Below are 18,311 nucleotides of genomic sequence, written 5' to 3'. Positions count from 1 at the left end.
GGCTGCCAGGAATGAGGAGGGGCAGCTCAATCCTGCAGTGGTCAAACAAAGCGAGAGACTGATTTATGAGCAGGGTATTTCTCATGGCTGAAGGCCTTGGCATTTGGTTTTGGCGGTATTACTTACCCCCACTCCCAGCTGGTGGTGGGAAGTTGGCCTGCGAAGCGCTGCTGTGTGAGTGCAGGGTTACCCCAACTAAAACTCACCAAATTTTCCCTTTTTGTTCAAAAAATGGCCTTTCAGGATTTCATGTCTATTTTGAAAGGGGCAAGCCTGCTTGGGGCTTACACAGGATGCTTAAAAGTAATATTTAGAAGTCTTGATACCGTTTTTGGCCACTGTTGAATCGTAAGTGGGAGCTGAAGGAAAAATGGAGCAAAAAATTTTCTCTGGAGGCGTGGTGCACCCTCCCATGGGACCCGGACCCTTGCATCCGGTGCCATCTCCCTGTGCGACACGGTTGCTGCTCAGCTGGACATTCCCTTCTGAGAGCTGGAAGGATTTTTGCTCCTATAAAAGGCGTCTGACTTTGCTCACCTTGGTGGTGTGCTGCGGAGCGGCAGGAGGCCCAGCAAGGACCCCCGGCGCTGGATGTGCCAACCTGAGTCCAATTTTCTGCATGAATGAAGAATTTGGCAGAATTGGAAAATTTGGAAGGAATTAAAGCGTTGGGAAGGAATTTGGAAGAATTGGAGAATTTGGAAGGACTGAAGAATTTGGAAGGAATTTGGAAGTATTGAAGAATTTGGAAGGAATTTGTCTTCCCTACAAGCATGTCTCAAGTTGAAGAAACATGGAAGGGCTGGCAGGGACCCTGCCGAGAGCTGGCCCAGGGCCACCTCCAGTTGAGTTTTGGATATGTCCAAGACCAGAGACCACACAACCTCCCTGAGCACCTGGTTCCTGTGTTGGCTCACAGTCACCTTGGTGTCCACCAAGACCCCCAGGGCCTTCGATGATGGCTGCTGGGTGGGCCCCAGCATGTCCTGGTGCCAGGGGTTATTCCTCCGCTGGTGCAGGACATGGCACCTCTCTGTGTTGAACCCCATGAGGTTCTTGCTGGCCTACGTCTCCAGCCTGTTGAGGTCCCTCTGGACAGCAGCATGACCTTCTGGCACATCAACAACTCCACCCAGTTGGGTGTCATCTACAAACCTGCTGAGGGTGTGCTTTTGCCCCATCATCCTGATCATTAATGAAGATGTGAAACAGTTCTGGCCCCCAGTGTGGACTGCTGGGGAACACCACCAGTGACCAGCCTCCATCTGGACCTTGTGCTGCTGATCACCATGCTTTGGGCCTGGCTGTTGAGCCTGTTTTCAGTCCATGCTGATGGGTCCTGGCCATCTTCTTGTTGGGTACAACCCCTGGTGGGTTTTGGCTTCTTCCAGCCCAACCCTGCACCTCTGTATCTTCCTCCCGTGTTACCTGTCCCTGCTTCCACCTCTTGCACACGTCCCTCTTGTCCTTGAGCTCAGTCAAGAGCTCCTTGCTTGTCCCTGTAGACCTCTGGCCACCTCTCTTCATCTCCTGCCCATCAGACTGGCCCGTTGTTTAGCTTGGAGAAGATGATCCTTGGAAATCAACCATCTCTCCTGGACACCTCTTCTCTCCAGGGCTGTATCCCGTGGGATTCTTCCAAGCAGGTTCCTGAAGAGGCCAGATACTTCTCTCTGGAAGCATCCAGGGGGATGATCCTGCTTTCTGCCCAGCTCCCTCCTCTTGAGGGGAGGGATCTTGAGCTCCACCATCCCATGGTCACTGCAGCTAAGGCTGCGCCCCGACCTTCTCATCTCCAGCCAGTTCATCCTTGTTTGTAAGCCCGAGGTCCACTGGAGCACCTCTCCTCGTTGGCTCCTCAGTAGCCTGGCTAAGGAAGCCATCCTCCAGGCCACCCCTGGAGTGGTGTGTCCAGTTTTGGTCCCCACACGTCAAGGATGCAGACAGACTGGAGAGGGTCCCAAGGAGGGCAAGGACGATGGTCAAAGAGCTGGAGAACCTGCTCTAGGAGGAAAGACTGAAGGAGCTGAGTCTCTTCTCCCTGGAGAGGAGAAGTTTTGGGGGCGACCTCATCACAGTAGTCGAGTACTCAAAGGGTGGAGGCTTTCAAGGAGCCACGTGGAGAAGACAAGAGGCAACAGGTACAAGTTGCACTGGGAGAGGTTTCATCTGAATGTCGGTTGTACAGTGAGACCGATTGTTCACTGGAAGAACCTCCCTGGTGATGCAGTGGAGTCTCCATCACCGGACGTTCTCAAGGTGGATGGGGTGTGAGATAATCCCACCTAGTATCCATTCCCCATGGAGGGTTGGATCTGGATCTTTCCAGGGCCAGCCTGGGGTGTCTTACAGGTCTGTGATGGACAGCATCCGCCCCTGGGGACTTCCCAGGTGCCACCCACCAGCTCTGACCCAGGCATGCTTGTCCCTGCTTGATTTACAAGCTGCTGGGAGAATGTACTCGATGGCCTCGACCAGCCATGTGCTCTGAACCTGTTGGGTGGCTGCCCATGGCAGTGCAGATGGGGGTTGAACAGAGGGTCATCTTCTGGGCAGGGTTCCTTGATGTCCTCCTGGTGGTTCCTGCTTGGCCTCCGAGAGGCCGACCGCTCCCAAGGCTGGTGTTTGGTCAAGCCCAGCTTGTTTGCTGAGAGGGACAGATGTCTTCATTGCTCCGCCCACCCATAAAACACCCTGGGGGGCTGGAAAGCCCCGGCCGTGGGGCAGGGTGGCTTCATCCAGCCCCATGGGAGAATGGGGTTGAGAAACCCAATAAGGTGTCACCCTACGTCCCCATCAAACCCAGGTCGGCTCTTTGGTGGTCACCTTGAAGTGCACCTTGCCCCAGTGCGGTGGCTTGTGGTGCTCTGTGCCAGCACCCTCCATGGCCACGTTGTGACTCATCATCACCCCTGGCCTCACTGTCACCCTCCCCAGGCATGCGGTGCCCTCCGGTGGGGACCCCCGTGGCAGGGGGACCCCGAACCCTGTGGCCTCCCTTCTGCTGAGCCCCAGAGGTGACTGGGACACCCGCTCCGGTGGCCTGAGGACCAAAGGGGGATGGACTCAGCTCTTGGCTGGATTTGGCCCAGTGGGAATTTCCCGATGGCACAGGGGGAAGTGTCAGCCTGCGGGAACGCCCACGACAGCGGTGCCGGCACATCCAGGGCAGCTCCCATAAAAGGGCTCCCCGGCACAGTGGGTGGCAAGAGGCAGGATGAGGCCGTGCCAAGCGGTGCTGCTGCCATCACCGCTGCTGCTGCTGCTGCTGCTGCTGGCGCTGGGGCTGGCCAGAGCCACCACGCTGGGGCCGGATGGATCCACGCCGACGTTGGCCGGATCCGTCCCGCCGTCCACAGCGGGGCTGTGGGCCGTGAGCTACGAGGATGCCGTCTCGGCGGCCGTGGAGCTGCTCAACACAAGGGCCGTCAGTCCCTACGTCCTGCGGCTCCGGGAGGCCCAGCCCCGGCCCGGCTGGGTGAGTGCTGAGCTCCTCCATCCTGGGAGATGCACTGGCCTGGGCGATGCAGGATCTGGCCCTTCTCAGGGCTGAATCCGGCCCTTTTTGGGGCTGAATCCCACCCATCTTGGGGCTGGATCCGACCCCCTGCAGGGATGGAGCCCACCCAGCTTGGAGCTGAGTCTGATCCACCTCCGGGCTGGATGAGGCCCCTCTCGGGTCTGGATCCATCCTGTTTTGGGGCTGGGCACTGGCGACAGTGGTGCCGCGGCTCCCTGACGGATCCTGTCCCCTCTCCCAGCCTGGGGACCTGCGTCAGTGTCAGGAGCTGAGCTTCACCGTCGAGGAGACCTCGTGCCGGGCCCCGGGGATGCCAACTGCCGCCTGCAAGACGCGCTGGTTCAGGGTGAGGCTTCATCCCCATCCGGGAGCAGCCGACGGGGAAACTGAGGCACAGGGCAGGGGGGTGGTTTGGGGCTCCTCTCGGCCTCGTTTTCCCTGTGTCCCCCTCTGCTTCCCCACAGGCGGTGAGTTGGTGCCGGGGCTGCGTCTTCCTGGAGCAGCAGCAGCCCATGGTCGAGCTCTCCTGCGAGAAGGTGCCCGCCACGGTAAGAAGGTGCCTGAAATGGTGCCGTCCCCACCGCGTCCCCTGGCTTGGCCATCCGCTGCCGTGGGGCACGTCCCCACGGTGAGGGGTTACCCAGACACCCGCCCCACCATCTCCCCGGGGTTTGACGCCGCTGCTTCTCCTGCCAGCTGGGCCGTAGACGGACATCCAGGCTCGCGGACCTTTTCGCCGGGATCAAGGAGCGTTTCAGGGGCCTCTTCCAGTGCAGCAGGATCTGGATCCGCGACAAGCTCAACCTCAAACCACCCAAACCCTGAGCGGGCGATGCCGTGTCCCCCGCCCTGCCCCATGCCCCCCGCCCGGGCGCTCTGCTTGCAATAAACCTCCCTGCAATGCTCCTGGTGTCACCCTGGTCCCTGCGCCCCCCGGCCCCACTGCGCCCTGACGGCTCCCGGTCCCACAGCCTCCCCCCCGTGCCCAGCTCCAAGGGCTGGGGCACCCCGGGGAGCGGGGCTGCGTCCCCGAGGGGGACCAGGCGTGCCACCACCCACGCTGGGGCCACGCTCAGGGACCCCCCGGCCCCTCCCCAAAAAAACCCACCCCGCCACGCTGGGGGACCAGGCGTTTCCGGAAGGGAGGAGCCAAGCCCTGGGGTGGGTGGCAGCACTTGAGACTCCCCAGTCATGATGCACAGCCACCCGTGTTCTCTCACTCAAGCTGCCCAGCGCTGACCCCCGGCTCGCCCCGGGGAGGGCCGGGTCCCTCGGTGTCCCTGCGGGGACCTTGGGGGGGGATACCAAAACCCATTGCATGGTGGGGGGGTTGGGGTGTGGGGTGAGAGCCTTGAGGGGGGTCACCCACCTCCCGTGGAGTCCCCACGCAGCGCGTCAAAGGACTGCTCCGCGCCCGCGCCCTGGCGTGGTGGCCGCCCCGCGCTCGACGTCGCCTGCATGGACTCGTCCGTGGATGTGAGTTTTGGGGCACACGCTTTGGGGATGCAAACCCAGGGCCTTGAGGGAGGAGTTGGGAGATCCCCATGGTGTCTCCCCCCACCCCATGATGCCTCCTCTCCCCACAGCCCGTCCGGGTCAAGTGCTTCTGGCCGCTGCTGAGGGTGGCCACCAAGGTGGTGACCACCAGCATCCGCCTCTTCGAGGCCATCAGGAGGAAATGAGCCCCCTTGAGGGGCTGCCATCTCAGGGACCCCCCCGGCATCACCCCTCCCCAAATAAAGCTGCTTCCCAGCCCCGCTGTACCCTTTCCTGCCACCGTCACCCTATGGGGACTGGGGACGTGTGGGGAGGGGGGCGACGCTGATGGAGGAGGGTCCTGGGGTGGGGGGAGCAGTGCCAGCCACGGGGACCCCACGGGGATGTGTGTGGTGCACAAACCCATGGGACCACTGGCCTGTTGCAGGGCTGGAGGGGACAGGAGACCCCACCGGTCCCGGGGCTGCAGCGGGTGGCCGCTCGCAGGTCGTGGGGGTCCGCGTGCACCCTGTCCCCTGTCCCTGCATCCCCGGTGCCATGGCCAAGGTCAATGCCCAGCATCCTCCGAGCAAGGCTGCGCCACGGGGGTCCCTGGGGAGCTGAACCCCCCAGTCTCCTCCCTCTCCCCCCGTGCCTGCCCTCTGCCAATGCCACTGGCTTCAGGGACAAAACGCTGTGGGGACGATGACACCGTGGGGACGATGACGCCATGGGGACAATGTGGGGTGGGATGTGAAACGGCTTCTTTGGGGAAGGGGGAGGAACGCCCTGGGGGCTCCCCAGAGCGAAACTGGGGCCTGTCCCCCGACACTGACACCACGTCCCCGCGGGGCTAAGCCCTTGACCCCCAAGGTGGGGGCGTCATCGGGGATCGGGACGTGGGGCTGCGTGCGAGGACCGTGAATGACGCGGGGAGAGGAGCCCACCCGGCTCCCGCCTGCGCCCGCTCCCCGTGCGCCTCGGTTTCCCCCCGCCCGCGCCCCGGGAGGCAGCGAGGAGCCGGCTCAGGCCACCGGCCGCGAACGGCCCCTTTATTCCTTCAGCCCAGGCGGATGGTGCCCCTGGCCTGGATGTTGAAGCTGATCCTGGGCCGAAAGCGCCGGATCTTGCCCAGGAAGCGCCCGAAGCGGCCCCGCTGGACGAGAACCGGCTGCCGGAGGGACGGTGGGGTCACCGGCCTGGGGGTGCTGCTCGGGACCCCCCACCCGGGACCCCGCACCCAGCACCTTCCACCCAGGACCCCTCACCCTGGTCCCCCCACCCAGGACCCCCCACCCAGGACTCTGCACCCCGGTCCCCCACCCACAACTTCCCACCCAGGACCCTGCACCCAGCACCTTCCATCCAGGACCCCACACCCTGGTCCCCCCACCCACGACTCCCCACCCAGGACCCCACACCCAGGACCCTGCACCCAGCACCTTCCACCCAGGACCCCGCACCCTGGTCCCCCCACCCATGACTCCCCACCCAGGACCCCACACCCAGGACATTGCATCCGGGACCCTGCACCCAGCACCTTCCACCCAGGATCCTGAACCCAGGACCCCACGCCTAGGACCCCACCCAGGACCCCACATTTGGGACCCTGCACCCAGGAGTCCACATCTAGTTCCCCACAGCCAGCACCCTGCACCCGGGAACCGCACCTCAGACCCCAAACCTCGGACCCCCGGACCCCACACCCAGGTCCCCACGGGTGCCCCAGGACCCCCCCATGGGCTGGAGACATCATCAGGGCGTCCCTCTTGGGGGCGGCCCCCCCAAGACACGGGGCAGGAGGAAGGACACTAGTGCTGGCACTCCAACGCCCCACCCATGGGTGCCCCCATCCACGGGTGCCGGGGGTGGGTGCTGCGCCCCCCGGGCCCCCCACTCACGTCGGAGGAGGCGTCGGTGCAGCGCAGGTCGATCTCGGGGGAGCTCTGCAGGAACTGCACCGGCCCCGAGCACTCCTTGATGACCTGGGGTGGGGTGGGGACACCCAGCGTCACCCGGGGACCCCAGGTGAGGACACCCAGCACCTCCCCTCCCCCGCCCGGCGTTCCCCCCACCATCCTCATCCTCACCCCGTTCTCCTTGAAGTCGCAGTCGTCGGGGTTCAGCCGGGCGCTCGGCGCGCACTCCGTCTCCATCATGCTGAAGTTGAGCCCCCGCAGCGCGCTCAGCTCGACGCCCTGCGGGGCCACGCGGGGGGCGGGCGGGGGTCAGGCGCGGAGGGGAGACCACGAGTGGGGTGCGTGGGGGGGTCTGGAGCGGGGCGGCACTCACCGGGGCGGGCTCGGGCTCGGCGCTGAGCAGCCTGAAGGCGTTCTGCACCTCGGGGCGCTGGTTGAAGGAGTCGACGGCCTGGGCCAGCGCCTGGGTGTAGGCGAGGGGGGCCGGGGCGGGGAGGGCGCAGGCCCCCCCCAGCAGCGCCAGCACCAGCGCCCAGCAGCTCGGCATCCTTGTCCCCACGGCCACCCCCCGCCGCCCCTTTTATCCGCCCGCCGGGAGGTTGGGGAACCCGCCCCGGGGCTCAGCTCCCCCCCTCCGGAAACGCCTGGTCCCCGGCGCGGTGGGGTGGGGGTGTTTTTTGGGGCAGGGCGGGGGGTCCCTGAGCGTGGCCCCAGCACGGGTGGTGTCACACCTGGTCCCCTCGGGGACGCGGCCCCGCTCCCCGGGGTGCCCCAGCCCTCGGAGCTGGGCACGGGGGGGGAGGCTGTGGGACCGAGAGCCGTCGGGGCGCAGTGGGGCCGGGGGGCGCAGGGACCCGCAGGGGCCGGGGCGACGCCGGGAGCGTCGCCCGTAGCGGGTCGGTGCCCCTGGGCTTGCGCAACCCCGGGCTTGCCCCATCCCTGTTGCCCAACGCCGGGGCCGAGGGGTCCCCCCCGCCCCCCAACCTGTGTCAGCCCCACACATGCACATGTTCGGCCCCGAAGTATCTTTATTCCAGCTCTGTTGGGGACGGGGGGTGGCGGGATGTCCCCAGGAGGGACGCGGCGGCGGGGGGCCGAGGACGCGGGGGCGGCCCCGAGGAGGATCATGGTGGGCGACCTGGGCCGGCGCCAAAGGCTCGCGGGGTGCCGGGGGAGCGGGGCTGGGTGCCGGCGCTGGGTTGCTAAGGGGAGAAAGAAGGGTGGGCTTCAGCCTGCAGCCAAAAAATGCCCCCAAAGTGTGTGTGGGGAGTGTGTCCCCACCACTGGGCCCCCCGCCGGGGCTGGGGGGTCCCCGAGCCCTCACCGGCGCCCGGCCGCACTCCACCATCGACAGCGGCACGTCGGGCAGGAAGGCGAAGACGGAGACCTGGGCTGCGCACCGCTGCACCTGGGGGACGTAGCGACCCTCAGCACCTCGGGGACGCCGCTCGGGGTGTCCCCCTCCGCGATTTGGGGACCCCGGCCCGCTCTTACCCGGCCCGGCCGGGCCCGGCAGCCGGCGCTGCGGCGGTCGGGGAGGGTTTTGGGGCAGGCGGGTTGCCGGGCGGTGAAGTTGATGCTGAAATGGGTGCCCCAGTCGAACGTCTGCCGGGGCGGAAAAGGACGGAGCCGTCGGCGGCTTCCCAGCGCCCGCGGGGAAAGGGGTCCCCGCCGGGACGGGTGCTCGAGCCGGGGCCACCCGGCTGCACCCACCCTGTCGCCCGCCCTGGTCCTACCGTCCTGGCGACTCCCAGCAGCTTGAGCAGCCTCAGCTCCGGCCCGTGGGTCTCCAGCACCGAACGGGCCAGGTCGCGGGGAGCCGGCAGCCCCGGAGGGCCCGCGGCGCCCGCCGCCAGCAGCACGGCCGCCAGCACCAGCGCCATGCGGCTGAGGGAGAAGCGAGAGGACGAGGGAACGGTCGGCTGTCGGCTCGGCTCGGGGGCCCCCGGCTCAGCCGGCTTCTGCTCCAGGATAAACACCGGGCCCCGCCGCTGCGGCGAAGGGATCGGGTTGCCGGTGTTTTCCTTGGCGCGGCGCTGTGGTGGGCGCTCGCCCGGACCTGGCGGAGATGCGGCGATGCCGGAGGCTCAGCAGAACCGCTCCCGCTCCCGGCCCCTTCCCTACGTCCGCTCCCAATTTCCAGATTTTGTTTTTTTTTCTTTTTTAAATCCCGCTCGCTCTGCTGAGAGCTCAGCCTCGTCTAAACGCCCCGTCCCCAGGCAGAGATCACGCCCGCAAACCTTCCCCACCTCGCCCAGAGATGCCACACCAGCCCGCCAGGCCATGAATTTCTCTTGGTTTTAATATAAAAAGGGGTTAAGTGACAATAAAAGTGCCCTTTTGGGGTGGGGGACCCAGGTGGGTGTGTGCAGCGTGGCGCGAGGGCCACGGGTGGGGAGCGCAGCGTGGTTTGCAGACACAGAACCGTGCCGGTATTATGAGGATCTTTAATGCGTTTTGTGAAATTTTTGGGTTTTCCTTGAATTCGAGGACACGGGATTTACTGAGCATTGCACCGAGTGGATCACGCTCTCCCAGGAGTTTATATTCCCTGCGTGACCGGGGCTCGTCTCCCCAAAATTCGGTATTTTTCCATCCCTGTGCGGACACCCGCCGCTCGGGGCCGAGGACGGAGGTGCCGTGTGCCGAAGGGCCAGGAGCTCCCCTTTCTCTTTGGTTCATCCGCAGCGGAAAAACAAAGCAATCCCCAAGGGAAGGAAACCCAGGGAGCTCGAGCAGTGCGGCCGGGGGACGGCCGAGGTCCCCGTGCTGCTGAGCACCCCGGCGGCCGGGGGTCACCAACAGCGGCGGCTTGAGCAGGTCTGGGGACGAAGCAAGAGCCGCTGCGCTTGATCCAGTATTTGATCCAATATCCACGTTCTTACGGACACGAAACCCTGGCTGGGGACGGGCGGGAGATGCCGGGAGAGCAGCCCCACGTCCGTCCAAGCCTCCTCTGCGTCAGAAGGACGTGCCCCGGAGAAGAGACGATGCGACGGGGTGGGAGAGAAGAGGCAGGTCCAAGGCCGCGGCAGCGCCCGAGCCAGGGGAAGGCCAGCAGGGAGACGGAAAAGCACCGCGCCGTCCTTCCGCCGCCGGGCACGGAGGCTGCCCCTCCCGCAGAGACCCCGCCGCGGCGCCAGCTCGGTCACTTCTGCGATTCACCGCCCGAAAAGCAACTTCGCGTGGATTCCAGTGTTTGTGGGGGGGTTGTGTTTGGGTTTGTTTTTTTTTGTTTTGGGGTTTTTTTTCTTTTTTCAAGAGTCTTAGCAGCATGGAAACCCCAAACGAAATCCCCCTCCGGGGAACCCAGCAGTTGACGTAACACGGAGGAAATAGCTATACACTGAGAAATCACATTTATAGCCAGCTGTGCTCAATATATATACCTAAAATATACATAGTACCTGAAGATATCGACATCCACATATACACCCAAAGTTAAAATCCCGAGCGATGCCGGGAGTCAGGTATGAACAAGTGGGGGGTCTGGGTTTGGGGGCCGGGGTGAACATCCCGCTCACCCCAGCTCAGAGCCAGGCGGAGGGCAGGAGGAGCAGGCTCCGAGCCCCCCCCAAAACACCGGGATGGGGCAGGACGAGGGGCAAGCTCCCCGTCCCTTGGCTGCTGCCGGTGGGATTAGTGTCAAGGTCCTCCTGCCTGAGCGGGCAGGGGTGGCAGCAGCCTGTCCCTGCCTGCACCTGCCCGTCCTGGCCTGCCCGCCGGCCGCTTCAACAGCGGTGAAGAGGTTATGGCTTGGCCGAAGGGCGGCACGGGAGGACGGGGCCGTGGAAGAGAGCCCCGGAGCGACGGCGGTTCGCGTTCGTGCAAGAGAAGCGCCGAGGAGCAGATGCAGGCGAGGGCGTTGCAGGCAGGGAGCTGCCGCGCTGCCTGCGCCTCGCTCGGCCGCGGGCAGCCGCTTCGGCCCCGCCACCCGTCGGCCGCAGAAAGATTCCCAGCGTGGCAAACCAGAAAATACCAAAGGCGTCGGTCTCAGCCGTGCCGTGGCTGCGCCCGCTCCGCCAACACCCCATTTCCCCCCCGGCCCTTCGCGGAGACGCTCATCCTGCGTCCCCGCGCGGGATTTCGCTGCCTACACGCTGCCTGCGCTGCCCAAAGCGGCCCCGCGTGGGCAGCCGTCCCTCTCCCTGGGCACGGCCGCTCCTCACGCCGGCACAGCCCTGACAAATTCAACACACAGTTCTTGCCCCTTCTGAAGGATCCTGGCCACGCTCTGCTCCAGCCGCCTCTTTGACATTGACTTCAAAAATATATCAATATTTAATTTAAGGGACATCTTTGTAATTACCACCTCGGCCTATTTCCCATTTTGAAATCCTAAGACTGTTGCGTAGTGTCATTTACGTTCAGCCTTCTCCTCCAACGCTTGCTAAAACAACTCGATGGTTTAACCGACTGGTTTTTCCTCTTTCTAGTTTCTCCATCACGCGGCTCTCGCGGAGAAGTTTTCCCCAGGGAGCTGAGGAAAGCGCGGCCCTGCTTTGAGAAACCAGCGCTGGCTTGTGTAAGAAGCACCTTAAAGTGCAGAACCTGGACCCGACGCCACAGGGGTTGTTTTGTCGTTTTGATAAATGGGGCGAGAAGCGCCCGCGCCCGGCGACAAGCTGCCGCGGCGCCCAAACGTCGCCACTGACCGAAGCCTGGGGGTATGGGGGTCACTTTGCTGCTGCCAAGAGGCGCAGACGTGTCTTCAAAGTCGTTAAAGCGGCCGTTTTTGTGTCGTAACGGAGCCTGCTCCCCTCCCCGCAGCCTCCAACGGCGCTGCCCCCAGGCGCAGCCGAAGGCAGACCGCAGGGCGATGTGGAAAAACCAACGGCGAGAGGAAGGAGTCCCTTGGCCACAGCTCCGAGCAAAGGCTAACGGGCGCGGGGGTGAGGCGTCCTCGCTCGCATCGGCGCGCGGCCGCGCCGCATTTCAACGTGGTTGATGTTTCGGGAGCCTCAGCCCGAAAAGCCAAGGCTGGGGATCGTTTTGTTGAGTTTTTTTGGTGTGTGTGTGTGTTTGTGAATGACGCTTGAGCACCTAGAAACGCACCTCTGCGGCTATCGCATCACGAAACGCTCTTTGAACCGCTCCCCGGATTGTCGTTTGAAAAGACGGCCCCCCGCCCCAAAAACGCTTTCTTCTCAGATGGTCAGGAGGGGTACGCAGCCCACGCCAACCCCTCCCTCGTGGCACACCATCGGGGCCATGAACGTCCAACGGTTTGTCTCCGGGTCATACATTTCTACCGAGCTGAGGTTAGACTGTCCATCGTAACCCCCCACGGCGTAGAGACGCCCACAGTTCGCAACGAGGGAGACGCGGCTCCTCCGCGTGTTCATGGGGACGATCAGGTACCACTGATCCGCCATGGAGCTGTAGACTTCGGCGATGCTGAGGAAGCCTGAACCGTCGTAGCCTCCGCAGACGAACATCTTGCTGCCCAGCGAGGCCGCGCCATGGCGGCAGCGCTTGTTGAGCATGCTGGTGACGGGGTGCCAGCTGGCCGTGTGATGGTTGTAGTATTCCACCTGCGGTCACAGAGAGCACACGGCCTTTGGGGAGCCTCGCTCGGGACTCACCATGCGGCACGGATCACACGGGGGCTTTCAACACGCCGACGCAAGCCGGGGGAGGAATTTAGGTTTTCTTTCTTGATTTCATACGTTCCTATTTCATATCGTTATTAAGCTTTTCTAAGGGCTCGGATCTCACCGGTCCTTGCGTCTCACCCCGCTCCCTCTGAGCTCAGCCCAGTAACTCACCAGCGAGCTGGCGCAGGTGAGTGGGGGGAGAGGCCATTCTCCCCACCCGATGTGCTGCAGAGACCTCAGCAAATGCTGCTTTGAAGATGCTCCCTCTACCTCTCTCCCCTTTCATCAGCTGCTGCGCGGTGTTTTAAACAGGTATCTGAGCCTCAGCACCAAAAGGATTGAGCACCCTTCACTTAAAAGTTCAATCGCACAGGTTGTGCCTCGATTTCCATGTATTCATCTTCCTCCTGCACGCAAGATCATGCTGCTGCCCCGAGGCAGAACCAGCCAAAGCTCTGTCAGACCCCAGAGGCACACAGCTTGATGATCCCCTAAGCGTCCCCTAACCCTAAGGGAGACTCCTCGCTCTCTCCAGGCAGCAGATTTAAGCTGTAACAGTTCAAACTGTCCCGTTTCTCACATCGGATACCCACCACTCCCGACGCAGTTCAAGCCTACATCCCGCACCCCCGTGCAAAGGGTAGGGCTTCTTCCCTTCCCCTGCACAGTCCAGGCTGACATCTCTCTGTGTGTTTGCAGAAGGGCTATTCTGGCACCTCAAGGGGAAAAAAAAATAAATACAACCAACCACCATTTTGCATCCCTTGCATTTCTAGAGAGACCATTAGATGGACCCCTTCTGCAAGGGCTCCTGCGCTGCTCCGAACTCGTCACGCTCAGGAACGAGCTCAGACAAGCAGATCGGTAGATCTAGGCTCCAGGGTACTTCAGGCTGCAGCCAACAGCCTGCCCCTGCTCTGCTGAGCAGGGCAGAAAGAGTTACTGCTGCTGCCAACAAACCCGTTACTACACATTTCTGAGAGCAGCGCGTTAGTGACAGACCCAGCGCGGAGACGGCTCCCTGTGGTCTCGCTCCGGAGCAGATGAACGAGTCTTTTCTGTTCCACATCGGGTTTTTCTCTAGAGAACAGGCAGAAAAGTGACAGGCAGAGCGGGTGGAAGAGGACAAGCCGGCCTCGTACCACCAACTCCCCCTGCTGTGAGTTTCAAAGATAATCTGTTTCTGAAACTGGAGCCATCAAATAGGCACAGAAAAGCAGAGGCAAGAGCCTGACACCTGGGATACTTCAGCGCTCAAAGGTACAGGGATGCACGGATAAAAATGATTTTAAAAGTGCAGGAAGCAGGGAGACAACAAAAGGCACTAGCTCAATCCTTTTGGCGCTGGGGAAGAGCAGCAGCACTTCCAGTCCAGTTCCCAGTGGGTACCTGGCCAGCTCATTTCTTCCTGAGCAAGAAGGGGGGCCCTGGAAATGACAGAATTTGAGGGTGCAAACACTAACAGCTCTTTGGGTGCACAGGGAAGGGGTGCGGAGCCTTCCCAGCCCCAGCCTGACCTTTCAGCTACCTGCAGTAGATTAATTTCTGCACCAGGCTTGCCGGAACCCGCACCCCCAGACTTACGCTGTTGAAGATCTGTAGCCCATCGTGCCCTCCTGATACGTAGATCCGGCCCTCGAAGACGGCCACTCCAGCGGCGCTGCGGTTGGAGCTCATGGGGGTCACCACCGTCCACCTTGCCGGGAGAGGGGAGAGGTTAGCGGGGGCTCCGGCGGGCACGGCACGCACACAGCCCGTGGGTTACTTCAACACAGTCAGATTGTTTAGGACTGGGTTCTAGTAACTCTCCTTTCCCCACTTATTTTATTTAAACCATGGTTTTGTTTGCTTGCATCCAGGTAAGCTCTTGTGAGGAGGGATGCTGCTCCGCTGCCACGATATAAAAGCTTTTCCGCATTGGTCACTGTGTTCTTTTTACAGCCCGGACGCCCCGCGGTGCCATGGCACGGCACTACCTTAGCAGCAAATGGGTGGGTAAGCTTTAGGGCATGAAGAGCTCTTACTTGTTTGTTTCTGGAGAATAGGACTCCACGGAGTTGAGGGATGAGTTTCCATCGTATCCGCCACATACGTAGATCTGACCATCCAGCACCACTGTTCCCATTGCACTGCAACGAAGACCAGGACCCCGTGAGATGGCTGTAGGTGCTGCCACGGCGTCCTCAGCACAGTACATCTGCACCCGCTGCCTGCCATCACCTCCTTCACCGCACCGAACCTTCTCCTCTCTTCCCCTCGCTTCAGCTCCAGGCTGCTCAACCGCTCAATCCCACCTGGGCGTTGGGTCTCACAGGTCAGGAAAGATGCTTGCAGCATGAGCACACCTTGTTTTCCTCGGCAAAGGGACTAAACCAAAACACAGGGAGAAATTTTGACCCAGATCATGGGTCAAAATCCCAGCAATTCTGGCCTCCCATGAAGGACCGTCCCATGGCCGCTGGTCAGAGATAACACTGGCGCGGGACATGGCTGCACAGCCTCAGGAGATGCACTAATTGCTGTCAAACATGAGGCTCGTTAAACCAACGTGCCTAACCCTGTCATTACACCTTGTAAATCATCTATTTGGCTCAAAAAGGCTATCAAATGGGATGCTTCAGACAAGAGACTAGACTCCCACCTTGAAAATGTGGTCATCAAAGCTTCTCATCAAAGCTTGGCAACGCAATCCTCAGTGATGGAACCCCAGCACTACAGCCGGAGCCGAGCAGTTTGTACAACCGGCCTTTTCCTCCACACAAGAGCATCCGACACCCGTTCTGCTTGGCTTCGAGGCAGAACAACCCAATTGTGGAAGAGCAACTGCCTCTCACCGTGAGAAAAGCTCCTAGGAACCTTATTGCGATGGAAAACTGAGCTTTTCCACCACAAATCAGAGCCTCGTGCCCAGGATTTCATGTACTTGGCTGCTTGCAGTGTGCTCTTCCCAAGCGATCAATGCCTTGGACCACAAAAAAACCCAAGCCAGACAAACCACCATGGTAAAGAAGTGCTGCAAAGCTTGCAGAAAAGTAAACAATTTAACAACTCTCAGTGACCAGGCATGAGTGCAAAGAAAACCGCAGCAGAAACCCTGGATGCCAGCAAGATGTTTAAAGATGGAAGCAGCTACCGTGTTGCGGTGGGGAGGACAGGACGACCACACAACTTAGTAGGTGGGTTTTCAAAATAACGCAAGGTAAGCTCCCAAACCCAACCACAAAGCAGTCTTCCAGGCTGGTGGTGAACTGTGCAGCTCTGCTCATCAAGCACGAACACCTTCTGCTTAGCTATAAACTCCTCTCCCTGGACGATAAAAATGCTCCTCTCCTTCCCAGCTGTGATTCTCTTACACTTTCTGGTAGGGAAAGAAGATGCCAGCACTGGGCACAGGTGGTAAAATGGGTTTATTTGACTCCTAGGATAAGAGATAATGGCTTTAAACTGAAAGAGGGTAGATTTAGATTAGATATAAGGAAGAAATTCTTCACTGGGAGGGTGGGGAGGCACTGGAACAGGTTGCCCAGAGCAGCTGTGGATGCCCCACCCCTGGAAGTGTTCAAGGCCAGGTTGGTCCAGTGGAAGGTGTCCCTGCCCATGATAGGGGGTTGGAACTAGATGATCTTTAAGGTCCCTTCCAACCCAAACCATTCTATGATTCTAGCAGCACAGGACTTTCCTACATGGTGCTCACCAGTGCTTTACCTACCATCTAGTGTCACAATATGAAGAAAGGAGGCTCTGGAGTCCTTTGTGACTCCTGTTCAAACCCTTACAGACCTCACCAGCAGAACCTTATCATTCTCTTTTACTTTGATTTCACTCCTTGATGCCACCAAAACTGAGATCTCTCTGTAGCTTACAGCCCACACTGCTCAACTGCTTTTTAATTACCAAGGGCTTTCCTCGTAAATCAGTGCTGTGATGAGCTGGTATAACTGTGCTGAGCTGCTGACAGTTTTCCCCTCTTACCAGCGAGCAGTGCCCAGAATGAGCACAGCTTCCCTGCCCCAAAAGTGGCCAGGCAAATCCCACCTGCTTCCATACTGCTCCACTCCTCCTCTTTCTTTTGCTCCTTCCCCACACATGAAACTCTCAATTTGGCATCCACCACCGCCCAACACCTCCAGCCTTCCTACAGCCTCATTTATTTCCGCCCCCTCCTGCTCCAGAAGGTCCCTTTCCCACTGAGTGAGCGACACGTACCTTCGCTTGCTGTTCATACTTTCCACTTTGGACCAGGAATCCATCTCTGGGTTGTAAACCTCCACAGTGCTCAGCCTCAGCTGACCGTCGTAGCCGCCGATGGCATAGAGCAACCCGTTCACTACCGCTACCCCGACTCGGCTCCGGGCCGTCGTCATCGGCTGGCACTTCTCCCAACGGTTGGCAATTGGATCAAAGACTTCCACCACATTCAGCGAGTCACCTGCATAAAAATTTGCTACTCAAATTAAAAGAGAGAGACCTGATAAAACACTGTTCTAGCAAGCTTGCCTGTAGCAAAGGCACATGAGGGATGAGTGGTTGCTGCTCTGACCCCGAAGATGGAGCTGACACAGGGACTTTGCCTGCTCTTCTCTGGGAAAACGGCCAGGATGTCACACGTCCTATTCTGGGCTCCCTGCTCCCACAGCAAAGTCAAGTCAGAGGCACTTCCCAGCCACAACTCTGCTCACCCGCAAAGGCAGCCTGCTCTGAAAAAGTCACATCAACTGCACTCTGCAGCGCAAAAGGATCGTAGAGTTTCAAAGCTTGCCAATGCTCTGTACCGTAAGACTTGACAAGTCCGAGGCTGTGGAAGTGGGGCCTCACAACCTCAAAGGGGCAGCAGAGACCCGCAACGTCACGTCTGTTGGCGTGGCTGCTTCCGGGGAGCGCAGCTTCTCTAGAGGATAAGTCAGCCGTGCTGCGGTGCCAGTGGGGTGTGAGCCCCCGAGGCAGCGCCCAGCACACACCTGCTATTCACATCCTACGCCCCAGGTTAACCGGCTTGTTTGAGGCTCCAGTTCCACGAACATTTTCTGTCCCATTTTTACGCTATGGCTAGGCTCATGCAAGCACGTCACGTCTGCATGTGTGATCCCACAACTCCAACATCACCCAGGTACCTCCAAGTTCTGCTTGTTGCTATCGGCAAGGACACCATCCTCAAAAAGCTGATTCATTAAGATATGCAAGAATAGCTATCCTAATTAAACCTGACCTAGACAGAGCTTCTAGCTGGAAGATGTTAAACTATGGGCACAGTCACCTTAAGCATTTCAGTGGAAAGGTCGAAGTGCTGCACAGAGGGGGAGAAACTGCTCAGCGCTTCACATGAGAGAAGTTCATGATCCCATCGTCCTACCCAGCAAATTACACCGCTCTCTCCACTGCGGGGAGCGGATATGCAAGGTACCTGCTGAGTTAAGTCCTCCAACAGCATAAATCAATCCTGCAATCGACGTACAGCACCGAGGACGGGTCTTGAACGCTGGGAGGTGCGGCCGGCGCTCTGGCATGAGGTGATAATCTTTTGCCTCATCAACTAGATCCCTGAAATCAAAGCCAAATCGTTAAAGAGCTCGGTTGATATGATGAAATTTGACTGTCTTAAGTCAGAAAAAGATTTAAGCAAGTGACTTTCCCCCACCATGGCCAACACTTCTAGAAGGCAATGTGACCCTGCTGCTGGGTTAACATCGGGGAGAGTGCTTTGTTTTTTTGTAGGTGAGGTGCCATGTCCACAGAAAGAGAGAATTTCAGTCTCCAAGACTCCACATTCCTGCTACCTCTGCCCCACCGAGGGCCACCATC

The 18,311-nt window shown here is 60.3% G+C and overlaps 3 protein-coding genes across 3 annotated transcripts in view; 1 reads left to right on the top strand and 2 right to left on the bottom strand.

Annotated features, from left to right (window-relative positions):
* Window positions 1-3,217: 3,217 nt before the first annotated feature.
* LOC309417463 (cathelicidin-B1-like) lies at window positions 3,218-4,744 on the top strand (the record flags this gene model as incomplete). The annotated part of the gene is made up of 4 exons (XM_082014968.1): window positions 3,218-3,478; window positions 3,762-3,866; window positions 3,985-4,068; window positions 4,217-4,744. 4 exons carry the CDS (start codon window positions 3,218-3,220, stop codon window positions 4,343-4,345), a joined length of 579 nt encoding a protein of 192 aa, XP_081871094.1. The 3' UTR covers window positions 4,346-4,744.
* Window positions 4,745-6,056: 1,312 nt separating this feature from the next.
* Window positions 6,057-7,462, bottom strand: LOC309417705 (cathelicidin-2-like; the record flags this gene model as incomplete). Its single annotated transcript, XM_082015237.1, has 4 exons — window positions 6,057-6,167; window positions 6,898-6,981; window positions 7,087-7,194; window positions 7,289-7,462. 4 exons carry the CDS (start codon window positions 7,460-7,462, stop codon window positions 6,057-6,059), a joined length of 477 nt encoding a protein of 158 aa, XP_081871363.1.
* A 4,600-nt stretch (window positions 7,463-12,062) lies between these two features.
* KLHL18 (kelch like family member 18) overlaps window positions 12,063-18,311 on the bottom strand; it is a gene marked incomplete at its 3' end in the record, with an annotated part of 28,389 nt that continues 22,140 nt past the window's right edge. The window contains exons 6-10 of the mRNA XM_082014795.1: window positions 17,914-18,050; window positions 16,719-16,956; window positions 14,537-14,641; window positions 14,097-14,208; window positions 12,063-12,449 (exon numbers count right to left, since the gene is read on the bottom strand). Of these exons, the coding sequence (XP_081870921.1) occupies window positions 12,063-12,449; window positions 14,097-14,208; window positions 14,537-14,641; window positions 16,719-16,956; window positions 17,914-18,050 (979 nt within the window). The remainder of the gene's footprint in view (window positions 12,450-14,096; window positions 14,209-14,536; window positions 14,642-16,718; window positions 16,957-17,913; window positions 18,051-18,311) is intronic.

The sequence above is a fragment of the Phaethon aethereus genome (genome assembly GCF_964289735.1).
Source record: "Phaethon aethereus genome assembly, chromosome: 2".
Taxonomy (NCBI): domain Eukaryota; kingdom Metazoa; phylum Chordata; class Aves; order Phaethontiformes; family Phaethontidae; genus Phaethon; species Phaethon aethereus.
This window is presented reverse-complemented; position numbering and strand designations above follow the sequence as displayed.